The 16,139-nt window shown below is 40.8% G+C and overlaps 1 protein-coding gene across 7 annotated transcripts in view; it reads left to right on the plus strand.

Moving 5' to 3' along the window:
• mpripa (myosin phosphatase Rho interacting protein a) overlaps positions 1-16,139 on the plus strand; it is a 52,614-nt gene that overhangs the window by 26,430 nt on the left and 10,045 nt on the right. For 2 of the 7 annotated variants that reach the window (XR_014875565.1, XM_085169374.1), the window contains exons 6-16: positions 2,971-3,274; positions 3,530-4,052; positions 5,199-5,337; positions 6,170-6,286; positions 7,198-7,254; positions 7,365-7,433; positions 7,542-7,631; positions 9,300-9,409; positions 9,557-9,595; positions 13,488-14,241; positions 15,323-15,439. Coding sequence is in view for 6 of the 7 variants with exons in the window: in XM_085169374.1 (XP_085025500.1) it covers positions 2,971-3,274; positions 3,530-4,052; positions 5,199-5,337; positions 6,170-6,286; positions 7,198-7,254; positions 7,365-7,433; positions 7,542-7,631; positions 9,300-9,409; positions 9,557-9,595; positions 13,488-14,241; positions 15,323-15,439 (2,319 nt within the window). In the remaining variant the exon portion in view is untranslated. Of the gene's footprint in view, positions 1-2,140; positions 2,195-2,970; positions 3,275-3,529; positions 4,053-5,198; positions 5,338-6,169; positions 6,287-7,197; positions 7,255-7,364; positions 7,434-7,541; positions 7,632-9,299; positions 9,410-9,556; positions 9,596-13,487; positions 14,242-15,322; positions 15,440-16,139 lie in introns of all 7 variants that reach the window. The other 5 variants (XM_085169375.1, XM_085169377.1, XM_085169378.1 and 2 more) reach the window with 5 other exon arrangements.

The following is a 16,139-nucleotide window of genomic DNA, read 5'->3' on the forward strand; positions in this document are numbered from 1 at the left end:
ATGGCATACCAGTTTGTGTCCCCCGCCCCCCTCCTGTGTGAGGCCAGGCCAAGTTTGTGGTGCATACAAACAAACGTACAAACTGAACTTCATTGTCTGGTTCCTCTAATGACGGCGCCCCGAATCAGACTGTGACCTTGCTTGGCTTATGCAGACTGGCTCATTTACAGAGAGAGCGGCAACACAGACATGACCTTGACTGTGTCTCGCTGTGACCACCAGTTACGTCTGTTTTCATTGTTCTTGTTTCTTTTCTTTGCTGCGTACAGTAACTGAATGAACCTGAAGCTCCTCTTCTCTTCTGTTCACATAATATTTCCTCTGAAAGGTTACTCTTGGATTGCTATTCATTTTTGTTCTTTACTTGTTCGTTTTGTTGGTAAAATCCACAATTAATTGGTTATTTAATAGTATGGTACCTATAGAGTTAAACACTATAGGGAGGCATGGGAGTCAAGCCTACAGCTCTAAATCTACATTGTAAACACTTCACTGGCAAATGTGATCAAATTTATATTGTGCCAATGTGACAAATAATTGGGCTACAGCAGTTCTAGTGACTCAATGGTGAAATGCATGTCAGCCAACGTTCAAGGAAAAATAAGAAATATGGAGAATGCCAGAATTTTAATTTTTAAAAATGAATCGTTACTGTTGCCTAAAGCAGACCCTCAGTTGTCATGCCATATCCTGACCAGCAGTTGTATTCTATTGTGAATCATGAAGAACTTCTTGTTCTATATTTGTATTAAATATATGTGGGAAAATGAATAAAACCAATAAATATAATCAAATAAGAAAGTAAATTGGGGGATTAATGCAAAGTAATGTAAATAAAGAAGAAAAGGCAAGAAAAGTCAATTCATGTAATATTTTAAAGTCAGTCACTCCTACAGCAATTTATAATAGTTCTGGTGTGTTTAATGGTATGTAACCAACCAATGAGCTAATGTGGTGGGGAGGTATACATCTGTCAATCCGTCCAGTTTCCAGGAATCACTCCTCCTCGACTATTGGTCACTTTTTAGCGAAACAAAATTTATTTGTCTGTACGTTTGACTGTTGTGAACTGCAGTACAGCAAAACAAACGTACCACTCTTTCTGTACTTCACACATTACAATAAACTGTGAATTGTGATGGAGCCGATGAGCTACTAAGTGACTGATCTGGTTAGTTCATCCAGCCAAAGGACTGATGAGCTCTTACCATCCATTCACAAGACTCTCTACTCCTCTTACAATGTTAGTGAGAATTTAATTGGTCTGAATCCAAGGTCTTATTGCTCAAGGTCATGTTTGTTGTTTTAATTAGATTTTAATTCAATAACAATACAGGGGATGTTTTGTACAGTAATTTTGATGGGCTAATCAGCTTCTACATCATTGACCTTATGGTTATTGATTCAGTCCTTTATTTATTTATTTTTGGCAGTTTGCCATTAACAAAGAGCAGTTTGCTTCATGGTCATTTCACAATCACAATGCGCATGTTTATGGTTTTAAATAGCTGTGATAACCCTTTAAGATAGCACAAACATCTTCAGTCATATTTCATTGGGTCCAAACATATCTGATGTGTGCCTGTGGGCTTCACTTTTAAATACCGCTGTAGTGGTCAAGGCCACCACATAATTAGGCTCGGTAATATGTGAGGATGGTCATGCTTTCGCTGCTTGTTTGCTGGCAGGTCCTATCAGTATCTCTTAGGTTATTCGAGTGGATAAATACCCAGCGTTGTGTCGAGGCTTGAATTTTCCACACCTCACTGTGTCAGCTCCATACTTCCACCTGAAAGCTCCCCTCCCACTTGTGCATACTTTACTGGAGACATACCTGTGCACAGTCGTATTTGTCTTGTGGGTAGCGCCCTTTAAGACAAGTACATTGAGTACAAAAAAAATAATGTCGTGTGACGCGTGTGTCATTGTAACTGAAAGTAGTCTGCATTTTTAGTTCTTCTCCATTAAAGCCCTTGACATCTTGTAGTCATGTTTTGTTTCGTATTTATTTTTTTGTTTTGTTTTTTGACTTTAAATAGAAGTCGCAATAAAAAGAGCGGTCCATGAAAATGTTATGTATTGATCATAATGAGCACTAAATGGTAAGCATTTAACATCAAGGGTATTCTGTGATTGGCAGGGTGGAGTAACTCCAAGACAGTGTTTTTCCACTGAGGACATGAATGGGCACCCAGTGAGTTCAGCTTGGCCAAACTTCTTATCCTGCTTCACCTTAAAAAAAAAAAAAAAAACCTAAATTTTAAAACTCTCGTCCCTCTAAATTAATTTCAGCATATTTTCAATCACTCCAGGTGAAGGGGGAATGAAACGGACATGCTTTTAGCCTACCTTTGCGATGCCTAAAGAGCAATTCTTTGCACAGCATCAGCATGTTTGTGGTGATTTGAATGGGCTGGATGAAAGTGGGCTGTTTGAGGGTCGCTTTCTTTAAAAATCTTCCTCTTTCTTGTTATCTCAGTGATTTTGTGCATCTTCTGATCACTGAAGGGATTTTTGTGATTTGGTGAAATCAGGTCTTTGAACAGCTTTAATTTTGTTTGCATTTGTTAATCAAATCAAGACGTTCTCGGGCAGTTTTAGCCAAGGAAATCTGTTCCGACATCATCCACCTCTGCACACTGTCCTCGTGAGGTGTTTTAGTTTGCTCTCGCTATTCCTCATAAGTACGTGTTTGTCTAGCTGTCAGTCCCTTTCTCCCTTTTACTGTTCCACCTTCACTCTTCTAGTATTTTACTAGAAATAAAACTTTTTTTATTGCCTAAATGTTTGATTCATATAAAAAACCAAAGCAAAACATCTTAAAGAGGACAATGATTTATCTCTACAAATGCTTACTAATGTGATCAGAAGATTTGAGTAACATACATATTCCAATATTTGATTTCTCATTACATTTACATTGTAAATGTTCTTTAATCTCTTTCTTCCTCATATTCCTTTTTCCTGTAGTCTTTCTGTGACCTTACCTGCCAATATATCCTTTCCTCTCCCCACCCACTCCTTCCAAACCCAACCATTACGCAGGAGCCCGGCCCGGCTAAGGTAACAGTGACCAGCAGCAGCAGCAGCAGGGGCAGCATCCCATGCCTGCCCAGCAGTATCGCCAGCGCCGAGCGGGTGCCAATGAGCCGCGCCACTCTGTGGCAGGAAGAGCCCCGCTGGAGCAGGGCCACCATCCCCTGCAGCCGCAGTGCCTCCTGTCTCAGCCAGCTGGGCCACAGTCAGCCAGACTCCAGTATCACTACTCAAGATGGTGAGAACTTTAAAAAAAAAAACTATGAAACTCACAGCAACTGTATTTACAAGGATAGAAAAATAATCTAAATTGAATATGACACGATTGAGCATAAAAATTTGTGCTTTTAATAACGTTCTTCAATAAACAAACTGAATTTCATGTGCAGCTGGGGAAAAAACCCCAACTTTCCCAGCAGTAAAATGACAGGAATGCTTTTTTTTGTTTGTTTCATAAAGTCTGCAGTGAGCTGGGCTTTTTTCTCTCCCCCAGATGGTGGCACTGTGAGCAGTGGACGTAAGGTACGAGTTGAGAGTGGGTACTTCTCCCTGGAGAAGACCAAGTCGGAGCCTTCTCCACAGTCTGCACATCACTCACAGCCACCCCAGCATCTGCCCCTCTCCTCTTCAGCATCTTCCTCCTCTTTAGGAGCTCCCAGTTCCAGGTACAACTCTGAATCAGAACCCCAGACTTCCCCTCATCAACCCTCCCAAGACCCTCTCCCCTCTCCAGGTTCACTTGTCTCCCCAAGCTACTCCACCATCAGCTCTTCTCAGAGCTCTCTGGACTCTGATCCCAGTGGAGCTACATCCACTTGGGAGGGGCACAATGGTGGCGGGGGCGGCCGAGTTGGCCGTTCCGGCAGGGAGTACGCTGCACTGGCAGATGTGCCCCGGGCCCGCAGACTGAGCTACCGAGAAGCTTTCCGCTCAGAGAAGAAGCGCCAAGACCTGAGGGCGCGGACACGGAGCCCCGGGAGAGAGGAGGTGGCTCGGCTGTTTGGGGAGGAGCGCAGGTGAGGATGACAGTTCAGAGCCGTTTTAAGTTTCCCGCTCTGCCTCGTGATAGACCCAATCAGTGCTGAACAAACACCATAACAAATAAGGCAGATGAACTTGTAATAATGATGGCAACATGATTAATAGTCATTAATGAGCCACTGATTGATAGCTAGAATAGAGCATGCTCAGCGTTTATGTGAAGTTCATCCATTGCTGAGGATACCCCACACAGTATTATAGCACCACCCTGTGGCTGCTCTCTCCAAGCATCTGTTGCTGTTGCTGCCTACCCTAGCTTATCAGTGGTTTGCCATTAATGATTAGAGGGATTTAAATGCATGTGATGTTTTGGTTTTGTACTGCTCTCTACCTTTTTTGCTCTCGGCTACCTTGCTAGTTTTTGTTGTTTCAATCTTTTCCAGGGGCTTCTGAACAGAGATTCTCAGAGCTAATGCTCAACCAACCCTTCCACCCTGCCCCAATGCTGTTCCCTGCTGGTCACCGCTGACTCCTGCTTTCTATCATTTCATCCCTGCACTGCCTCGGAGCACACACATGCACAATAAATACTTAATTTCCTGTACATACCATGCATACAACATACTGACAGGTTGGGTTATAGATACGGTTTTGTTTTCTCCAACTTCAATCACTACTTATTTTTCAAATACATTAACAAGTGCAGTGCCTTAAGGTAATGCTGACTGTTGCTGCTTCTCTTTGCAATTTGTTTAATCCTCCATTCCATTCATTTTCCATCTCTCCTAAATTTGATCTAATTATATAACACCATTTTTTTTCCTAGAAATGTCTCTGGGTGGTTCTCTTTGGTAGTATTTGTTATTTCGCATATATTTATGTTGTATTTTCTGTGAAGAAGACTCTGTGTGTTTCTAAAATGATGTTTTATTTGTGCTTACTGTAAATCAAAGCCTCTTCTTTCCTTTGAATCATGGATTTTGACTTTGATTTGCTCATGTTTGGTGTCTTTTTTTATGCTCTCTGTGACCATTTAATGACACGACCATGATGTGCCATATTGTTATTTTTTTTTTCTGTATGGTTAAAAAAAACAATTGTTTTTGCTGTTTTTTCTTTCTTTTTTTTTTCTTCCTTTTTTTCAAACTTGAATTTTTGAATGTGATTTTTCTGTCTCCTAGGCGATCTCAAATCATTGAGCGGTTCGAGGATGGTCAGCATGTTGAGCGCATGGAGACAAACGGCTCTGATCCTTCTGCTAACTCCGTGCTGATCCAGAGACAAGGACGCAGCGAGAGACGTTATTTGGCTAATAAACATGTACGCTCTCCTCTGATTAATCCTGAGTAAATCAAACCAGAAAGGTCATACGATACTTACGGTGGCCCTGAGAGGTCAAACACACTCCAGCTTTAGAAAACACAAGTAGAAAAACACTGGAAAAGCCTCCCAAAAACCCAAAACAAAAGAAATGATAAAAAAGACCACAAAAGCTCTCTCACTCAAACACACACACACACACACACACACACACACACACAAAAAAAACCTAAAAAAAAACATAACAAAAGTGCTTTGGGAGACAATAGCGTGACAGAATAGCTGCGGAAGTGACAAGCTAACCTTCCAGCCGACCAAATCCTTAATCTTGAGAAAAAGTGATGCATTTCATCAAAACTCTTATTTAAAAAAAAAAAAAAAAAAAAACAGAACCCAAATTGCTAATGTTACTCAGTCATATGCAAAGGCTAATGTATGACCCACCTGGCACTGGGACACAAACCACAGTAAGAGCAGTAAATTTAGGCCTGAGTAATATCACAAACTAACCACCTCCTATTACCAGCTTTGTCACTTGTGCATATAACTAAATAAATATCTAACTATACATATTTGTTATAATTTTAAACTGTGAGTCATTTCAAACTGAATTTCTGTAATTACAGCAGCTCATCTGCAGTATTGTCATGGCTCATCTGGAGCCCCAGCCCACACTTTGGGAGTCACGGATTGATTTGTGTGCTTTTGCTGTGTTTTTTCTGTTTGTTGGTGTTTTCTTAAGTTGCAATGCATTTATTCTCTCAGGGCAACCGTACATACTCTAGAATTAAAATGAACTTCTTGTAATTTTTTATACATTTTGTATTTGTAGGAGATGTCACTAGATTCAGCAAAGGACCGTTCAGTTCCTGATGTATCCAGCTCCACTTTGGCCAACTTAAGAAGGGCCAAATCATTGGACCGCAGAGTAACTGAGTCCTCGATGACTGTGAGTGTTGAGAGTACTGCCAAACTGTAAAGCATGATATGTGAAAAAAAAATATAGAAATGTATATTTTTAGGAGATTTGTCAGAGAAAATATTTTCCCACTCTTAAAGGTGTCTCTGTTCAGTAGAGCATCAAGCTTGACTTTTTTTGTTTTCTTTCTATTTTTGCACACAAGTTGCACAAATTGCCACACGTGCAGTTGTTAGACTTGATCTCTTCAGTTTTCAGCTAAATTAAAGCGTTCAAGTTACTTAAAGTTGCAGTGGTATCATCTTGAGCTCTGACTCCTACCAGTCTGATCTGCGGTCACTTCAGGGAGGGTAGCAGGGGTGATCCACTCGGTGTGACTTGTCTTTCTAGCCAAGCTGCAGCTGCCCAAACCCACCCCCCTCCACTCACTCAAACACACACTCACGTACACAGCACTGCCGCCACTGCTACTGGCGATTATAAATAGCCTCCACAGAAGCAGCCGCAGTTGCGTGTATGTCCCTGAGACAGAGGGAAAGAAGGAGATTGTCAACATATGAACTGAAGGCAGTTAGCCATCATAATGACTCTGTGCCAGACTGTGACACCACACCTGATGAAGCTCAACAAAAACAAGGTATTGTTGAGTTAGCGGTGGCCAGGTTTTGGAGGAACGACTTACTTTAGGGTCTATAAACAGCCTTGAGTTTGTGTTTCACGGGAAAGTCTTGCTCCCGCCAGTCAGTCTCTGTAGCTGGAGCCACTTATTCTTTTTTGAGCTGAGGTGTGGATATGAATGTAAATAAACATAATTATATTGTTATTGCCATGTGATATCAAGTTAAAGGTGTCGTCATGTTTATTCATTTTTAATTTCTTTTCAGTGATTAAATGATATTCATTACTGAATGATCCATTTCTATGATCTGTCTTAATTGCAGCCCGATCTGCTGAACTTTAAAAAAGGATGGATGACAAAGCTATATGAAGATGGAGTGGTAATTTGCTTTCAGTATTATCTACTTCTCTGCAATACTGAATAAATAACTTGTACATAAAACTGGTGAATATCCAGTTAATGGGCTTTTTTTTTTTTTTTGCATTTCAGTGGAAGAAGCACTGGTTTGTCCTGACAGATCAGATTTTGAGGTACTATAAGGATTCAATAGCTGAGGAGGTAAGGCTTGTTATTCATTTAATTAAAAAAATAGTTTTAAACTTGATGAAAAATGACACATTTGTACTTATCGTTGGGTTTTTGTTTTTGTTTTTTTCCCCCTCTCAGGCTTCAGAAATGGACGGCGAGATTGACCTTTCTATGTGCTACGATGTCAAAGAGTTTCCCGTTCAAAGGAATTACGGTTTCCAAATCCTGGTGAGTGTCGAATCTTCGTGTCAGTGTTTATCCCACGTCATTAATCATCAGTAAAGAAGAAGCTTATTGTCCACACGGTTTAGATCCGGTGTCTCCTGCCAGTCTATAAACAGCTTTAGACACCATGTGGTGCAACTTTTGGGTATCAGGTTTTGTCATTTCTCTTCCTGAAACAATTCTTTGTTTGTCATGAAGGATGTCACTTGACTTGTCATCTCTCTGTGAAAGGCTGACATCATAGAGGTCTAAATCTGCCACAGGCATTGCCAGCCCTGCCGGTGCTCCTGAACCAATGTGGCTTTCATCTGCACAATTAAAAGCTCCGTCCTTGTGAATAATGTCTCATTAGCACTGACGGAGGAAAACTACAAAACACGAGTCTGTGTGCAGTAGCGTGGATCCTCCTTTAAATGGCGCAGTGCTTTATTCATATAATCTTTTGGGCGTTAAACATTTGTAGCGCTTGTTGCTTGTTGTTGTTGGCGAAATGCTTAGTGGAGGTGTATAGTTGCTTGGGGTAGAGTGGTGCCAGTGGGGCTTTTGTTCCTGCTACATGATTTAAGCTCGCCGCTCTAAAGCTGTATCTGAACAGCAGCTACAAGGTCATTTCTTTTGTTTGCATTTGCTTGAAGTAGCTTCCACAGTAATTTTCTGGAGGAAGTCGGAAATAGATTGCTCAAGAGGATTGTGCATTCTTTGGCTGAAAACATCATTGATCTGGTGTTGTGTGCACCCCAGGTTAAGGTAGATGGAGCTATTGTCAGTAGTGTTTTTGATTTCAAATCTCACTACTTCACATCATCAGGAGTTTTATTCATAATGTTTTGTAGAAGTTTCTTAGCTTCCACTAGAGGTCTCTGTAAATGGGGTTAGTGCTTATAGAGTGCTGCTGTTTCTGTTGTTAGGTGAAGGAGGCAAGTCTCATCACAGTGTGTAATTATAGAGGTTTAGATCTAGGTAGCACCTAGATTGATGTCTTGTTTGGTATAAGATTTAATATAATGAGTAATTAGTTAAATTTTTATGATCAATCATAATTTCATTATGTGGATTGTATGTCCTATGTGTATCCTACCTTCAGTTCATCTGCAGTTTTGTCTTTGTTACTTCAGAAAAAATGCGCAACATCCCCAGCCACCAGTTTCCATAGTTCATAAAAGTAACTCACAATGAACTCACATTTATTACAAAACAACAGCCAGAGAACAGCTTTTGCATTTGTGGCAAAAAGGGGCAGCTGTCATTACTGTAGAGTTCTAACTATACGTTAAGTCGAATGTGTTGCACATTCAGCACAAAGCACCTCTGTTACTTGTTTTATCAGTGCAGATGATAAAACTATGGCTACTAAAACTAGCCACTAAAAACTATGGCTAAATGACTAAAGCCAGGACAATGTCGTAGTTTGACAGCATGAGGTGTTAGTTTTGTTTTAAGTAACTTTCCTGTCAAGAAAAACAGAAGTGAGGCTGAGAATCTACTCCTGTCAAAAGCGTTTCTCTGACACTTCTGAAGTGGACATAAGCATCTGTTAAATTGAAAAAATGAGTAATGAAATAAAAAGTGGTTAACAGCAGTTAACTTTTATTAAAAGTACTTTTACAGCATAATTCTTTGAAATGTGTGGCTTCTGAGTGAGTCAGTTAAAGGCTCTGCCTCTGTTTTCAGTGTAAAGAAGGAGCGTGCACCCTGTCAGCGATGACCTCTGGAATCCGTCGTAACTGGATTCAGGCGATCATGAAGAACGTGCGACCCACTATCGCCCCCGATGTCACCCGGTAATACCCACTGAGGATTAACCCTCACCACTGGCAGATATAACAGCTGCTTTTTTTGTTTTATTTATCTGAATTCCTATTTCCTCCTCACCTTTTGTTTCCTTCTTTTTCTTCCTCTTCAACCTGTATTTTCAACCTGCTTTCCAGGAAAAACATCCCTCTGAAACTATCGGTTCTGAAGCCCAGGTTGGAGTGCTTGTGTGTAAAATATCTCCCCCACCCCCCCAATGTTGATGTTCTTGCTCAGCAATGTCAGCCCCACCGTTTTTGTCATCCAACCATGTGTCATGTGATTATTGAGTAATGTCTCCCAGTTAGTTGTGCTACTGTAGAGACCCACACTGCAATCACATCTACATACTTAAATAATCTGCCCAACACCACAGGCCAGTGTCAGTCATGCCTGTAAAGTGACGGTCCACTAACTGTTGGAAATGGTGCCACAACAACACCAAAAGCTCAAAATAACTAAGCTTTGGGCTGAGTATAAATGTCCACCTCAAAACAAGCTCAGTAACAACGTAAGCATTTATTTTTGTACTTTTCATAGCAAAGCTGGAGATTATCTTTCACATATCAAATGCTGAAGTTGCACATATGACATAGTTCTTGAGCTCTTTCCCTCCTTGAGAACGCCACACAACACGGTTAAAAAGGATTGTTCCATCAGGTCACCCTGCCCTTTAAAGCAGTGCACATTAGTGAGCAGTTTACTGCACATATTCACATTAAGCCACTGTTAAACAGCTAAAGGCAGGAACCCGTCATCAGGCTTACATCAGATCAAGTTGCTTTTAGCCCCACTGTGTGTCTTTATAAATGTTTTTGGTGTTTAATGCTTTGACATGCATTTTATTGTTTAAAATGGGGTATCTGCTGGTCTTTAAAGTTAAAGCAACTTCCTCTTTGTCACTAACAAGACCTAATAATTTTTCACAAAGAAAACCAGACTATTGTTAGTTGGCATTTCTGCTTTCATTTTTGCTAATGGGATGTCAGTAAATGTTGCAAACCAACAGACTCAGTATTTACTGCGTTCCCTCTTCTGTTATTCTTTATTTTATTCACTTATCTAGCCGATGGACTGATTGGCTTATGCCATGACAAGGTGTCAGTTATCCCTCTATCCAGAATTCACAAGAATAGCTGCTACTTTTAAAATATTGGTCAGATTTTAGTCTAAATCACGCACATGATCACCTGCTGAGATTTACCCAAACTTTGCTTGAAGTCAGGATTATACAGTGGGGCAAAAAAGTATTTAGTCAGCCACCGATTGTGCAAGTTCCCCCACTTAAAATGATGACAGAGGTCAGTAATTTGCACCAGAGGTACACTTCAACTGTGAGAGACAGAATGTGAAAAAAAAATCCATGAATTCACATGGTAGGATTTGTAAAGAATTTATTCGTAAATCAGGGTGGAAAATAAGTATTTGGTCACCTCAAACAAGGAAAATCCCTGGCTCTCACAGACCTGTAACGTCTTCTGTAAGAAGCTTTTCTGTCCCCCACTCGTTACCTGTATGAATGGCACCTGTTTGACCTCATCATCTGTATAAAAGACACCTGTCCACAGCCTCAACCAGTCAGACTCCAAACTCCGCCATGGCCAAGACCAAAGAGCTTTCGAAGGACACCAGGAAAAGAATTGTAGACCTGCACCAGACTGGGAAGAGTGAATCTGCAATAGGCAAGCAGCTTGGTGTGAAAAAAATCAACTGTGGGAGCAATCATCAGAAAATGGAAGACATACAAGACCAGCTGATAATCTCCCTCGATCTGGGGCTCCACGCAAGATCTCATCCCGTGGGGTCAAAATGATCATGAGAACGGTGAGCAAAGATCCCAGAACCACACGGGGGGACCTGGTGAATGACCTGCAGAGAGCTGGGACCAAAGTAACAAAGGTCACCATCAGTAACACACTACAACGGCAGGGAATCAAATCCCGCAGTGCCAGACGTGTTCCGCTGCTGAAGCCAGTGCATGTCCAGGCCCGTCTGAAGTTTGCCAGAGAGCACATGGATGATACAGCAGAGGATTGGGAGAATGTCATGTGGTCAGATGAAACCAAAGTAGAACTTTTTGGTATAAACTCAACTCGTCGTGTTTGGAGGAAGAAGAATACTGAGTTGCATCCCAAGAACACCATACCTACTGTAAAGCATGGGGGTGGAAACATCATGCTATGGGGCTGTTTTTCTGCCAAGGGGACAGGACGACTGATCCGTGTTAAGGACAGAATGAATGGGGCCAAGTATTGTGAGATTTTGAGCCAAAACCTCCTTCCATCAGTGAGAACTTTGAAGATGAAACGAGGCTGGGTCTTCCAACATGACAATTGTCCAAAACACACCGCCCGGGCAACAAAGGAGTGGCTCCGTAAGAAGCATTTGAAAGTCCTGGAGTGGCCTAGCCAGTCTCCAGACCTCAACCCCATAGAAAATCTGTGGCGGGAGTTGAAAGTCCGTGTTGCTCGGCGACAGCCCCAAAACATCACTGCTCTTGAGAAGATCTGCATGGAGGAATGGGCCAAAATACCAGCTACTGTGTGTGCAAACCTGGTAAAGACCTATAGTAAACGTTTGACCTCTGTTATTGCCAACAAAGGTTATGCTACAAAGTATTGAGTTGTATTTTTGTTATTGACCAAATACTTATTTTCCACCCTGATTTACGAATAAATTCTTTACAAATCCTACCATGTGAATTCATGGATTTTTTTTTCACATTCTGTCTCTCACAGTTGAAGTGTACCTCTGGTGCAAATTACTGACCTCTGTCATAATTTTAAGTGGGGGAACTTGCACAATCGGTGGCTGACTAAATACTTTTTTGCCCCACTGTATTTGTCATTTTACAAACTGTAGTCAAACTTTGGTGCTACTACATCGCTGACTTTCTGGTTTAGTTTTTTTCCTGTTAAAATTATTTATGACACAATGAATTTACAATTGAGGTTAGTTTAACAGAAACTGGATTGTTGTGGCTTTTAGTCCACAACTCATTTCAGTTGGGGTTTTATATAGCACCAAAACACAACAGTTGCCTCAAGGTGCTTTATATTTTAGGGTAAAGACACTACAATAATACAGAGAAAGCCCCACAACTAGACAAACCCCTATGAGCAAGCACTTGGCAACAGCGGGAAGGAGAAACTCACTTTTAACAGGAAGAAACCTACAGCAGAAATGGGGTCAGGGGCAGTAACTAAAGAGCTCAATCTAAAAATGTAATTGGGTTTAGGGTGTTTTAACACCTGCTGCGTCCATTTAAATTGAACTCTTTAGCGTTGAGGGTTGAATACAGTAGTCTCGGGTGCAGACAAAAACAACTACAAAAAGACCCAGTTGGAGGAGGTGGCCTCGGTACAGTTCCAAACGAACGCCAGATCAGTTCATTTATGGTGTGAACATGTTCCCACCCCGATCCGAGCCAACTACAAGGTGTACGTTACAAGTTTGAGCTAACAAAACAACGTCCTGTACCAACGTATGCTAATGCAGGAAGGTACTGTAGATGTGCAAAGGTCTGTACGGGCTAACGTAAATTCTCAGTTTTCTGACACAGGACCTCCTTTGTGTATTTAGTTTTGTTGTTCCTGCCCCAGATACATTTGGCCAGTGAGCAGACTGAACATTCTCACGACGTTTGTAGTGACACATTTTGGTTTGCTTAGAGTTCACTTAGATTTTTTTTCTGCGTGAAAACAAACCCAGTGTTTCATGTGGAAAAGCTACACGTTTACAAATTCAGATCACAGTAAAAGAACCATAGGTGGGAAAACGCCCTCAGACTTGGATTTAGATCAAATTTTTAAACATGTTTTTATATTTTTGGTGGTTTGTTTGTGAATCGGGTAGTTAAATGTCACTGTTTACCTCATTGGGCCCTGCAGAAACCCTGGAATGCACAGTTAATCGAAGCTAGAAAACCTGAAATCTTATGTTGTCGTTTCGTCCAGCAGAGCTTTATGTAACAGCAGCTTGAGCAAATTTGAATGCAGAAGTTCATCCAGTTATCTTTGAATTGACTTATATATGTTTTGTTTTTTTTTTGTGCTTTGGTTTGTTCAGATCACTCCCTGATGAGAAGATAAAATCTCAGGTGATGTTGGATCCATGCCTACAGGTCACCCCTGATCCAAGCCATAGTCCAGAAATCCCCAAGTCTGATGGGCAGAGGCAGCCACCTGGTAACAATGCCTCTGCCCCGGCCTCCGAGCCACGCAAAAGCAGAGTTCGTGAGCGCAGACGAGAGGGCCGCTCAAAAACCTTCGACTGGACTGAGTTCAAAATGGAACAGAAGGAAAAGCCCGTAAAAGAACGAGCAGACACAGTTGACCTCAGCTCATCGTTCTCCACAACCTCCTCCTACTGTTCTGCCTCCTCTTCTCCCTCCTCCTTGGCGTCATCTCCGGTCTCTTCTTCCTCCCTCCAAACCTCATCTGCATCAGCTGCTCACCCACCTTCAATTACAGAAGAAGCAGAAAAGGAGAACGTTAATGGGGGAACTAGCAGTACAGCTCGCACACCAAATACTGTTACTGTAACTGTGATTTCAACGCTAAATGCTACATCACCAGTACAGCAACCAACACCTGGAATCCAAGAGCAAGGAAAGATGGAAGTTGATCACCCTGCTGCCATTAGTCCAGCCAGTGAAGACAAAGACAGCAGAAGCTCAGATGTTCAGGATGAGATTGAGCAGCGATGGCATCAAGTGGAGACAACACCATTAAGGGAAGAGAAGCAAGTACCGATCACCACTGCCTTAGGAAACTCTGAGAGACTGCCAGCGCATGAGCTTGCTGCTCTGCTAGACAAAGAGGTGAGCGTAACCAGCGTGGGTTATATCATTAAGATTCCTCCTCACACTGAACCTGTTTTTTCCTTCACACTGTCAACAGGTGCTTGCTCATGTCGGGGTTGTCTCATTGTTGGGGTTTTCTCTGTATTATTGCAGGGTTAATTTAAAGTGCCTTAAGGTGACAGTTGTGCTTTGATGCTATATAAATAAATTAAATAGTTTGTTTTTGGACAATTAGACATGTCTAGTTCTTGAGATTTTTTTCATTTTCAGATTCAATAGGAAGTTTCATACTGGACACAACATTAAAGCCTCAGCTTTAATTTGACATCAGTACTATGTAGTACTATCTTACCCTACACTTGAAATGTATCCACAGTTTTAGAAGGCTTCAGAAATGACATTTTTAATATTTTTCTATCTTTTCTGAGATCTTTGCACTCGTAGACCATCAAAGATGATCGATCACAGGAAATAATATTTAAATATTTGGCTACTTGCCTGTTTTTTTCATGGGGTAGGAATTACTTTTTAGGAGTGGATTTGGTTATTTGCTGAGTCTCTGCATGTTGTAACTCGGTAGTATCATTTCATGTCTTGAAATGGATGCTGCAGTTGCTGTTGTGCAACATTTTATGGTTTGCTGTCACAGAAAACCCCAAATGGCTCAATTATGAGCAGCTACATCAAAACAAGAAGTTTTTTCCTGCCTCCATCCATTTGTTAAGCTGTTCCTACTGTGTGTGTTGTTTTTTTTTTGTTTGTTTGTTTTTTGTTTTTGTTTTTTTATCATAAGCAAATTTGTTTGATGTGATCAGGCTAATTGAAGGAATTAATTCCAGCCTTGCATGTTGTTTTACGTGTTGCACTTGGTAAGCCACCTGGTGATGAGAAATGCTATACTGTATATGATCTCCTTTATTCCATTAAAAAAGTAATATAATACTTTTAAAAAAAAAAAGAAAAAGAAATTGTCAACCTAAAAAGGTAAAAAAATGCTGAACTGTCCAAATGTTTTCAGTTATATATATTTTTTGGTTATATTTATTTTATAACAACACCCTGTGCTATTTGTTCATTACCTCTTTGCCTCTCTTGACAGTTGGGACAGAAGCAGAAGGAGCTGGACCAACTGCAGAAGCAGAACAACCTCTTAAAGGAGCAACTGGAAAATGCGCTAGTGAGAGAGCAAAGTGCCAGGGAGGGCTATGTACTGCAGGTAACTGCACTCTTTACATATCCCGCAACCTTATTTTTCTTTTAAATTGATGCCACAACATGAATTAACTTAAAGAAATGTTGTGGTAGAGCGGTGTTAAGTATTGCAAAGTATAAGTATGTACTGTACTAACAGGTGTGTGGGTGCTTATTCTCTGATATTGCTATGCGTGGTTGTGGTTTTCTTAGCATGAGATTTTCACTAACTGTTTTTTGATGGAGTTTCACATCTCATGGGAAAGTAACTGATTTGATCTGATGTGCTTAAGGTAAGAAAGAGGATCAATAAGCCTCACGCTGTGCTTTTTCTCTCTGCATGTGTCCTTTCGCAGCTTGATTTCTGCATGCTTTGTGTTTCTGAATAAGTGTGTGATTAATGCCTTTCTTTTTTCTTTTTTTTACATTAAACACTTTTAGGTCATACCATGAAATCACATTATGTTTGGTCATGTTGTATTCTTTTAAATCACCATATTGATCACCCATTTAAATTTTTGGTTAATTGTTTTTTTTGGGGGGGGAGGTGTTTGAAGGTGACTTCATCTAAACCTTTCTGTTTTCAAGTGACCTCTGAAAAAGCACAGTAGAAGCTTGAGGGAAAATTTGCTTTCCTAAAAAAATAAGAGAAGTTATTTTCTTCCTGGTTATCCCCGAGATGTGGCTCTCTGTATTTAGTAGAGGGGAAAGTAACGTGATGATAT

The sequence above is a fragment of the Neolamprologus multifasciatus genome, chromosome 8 (assembly GCF_963576455.1).
Source record: "Neolamprologus multifasciatus chromosome 8, fNeoMul1.2, whole genome shotgun sequence".
Lineage (NCBI taxonomy): Eukaryota > Metazoa > Chordata > Actinopteri > Cichliformes > Cichlidae > Neolamprologus > Neolamprologus multifasciatus.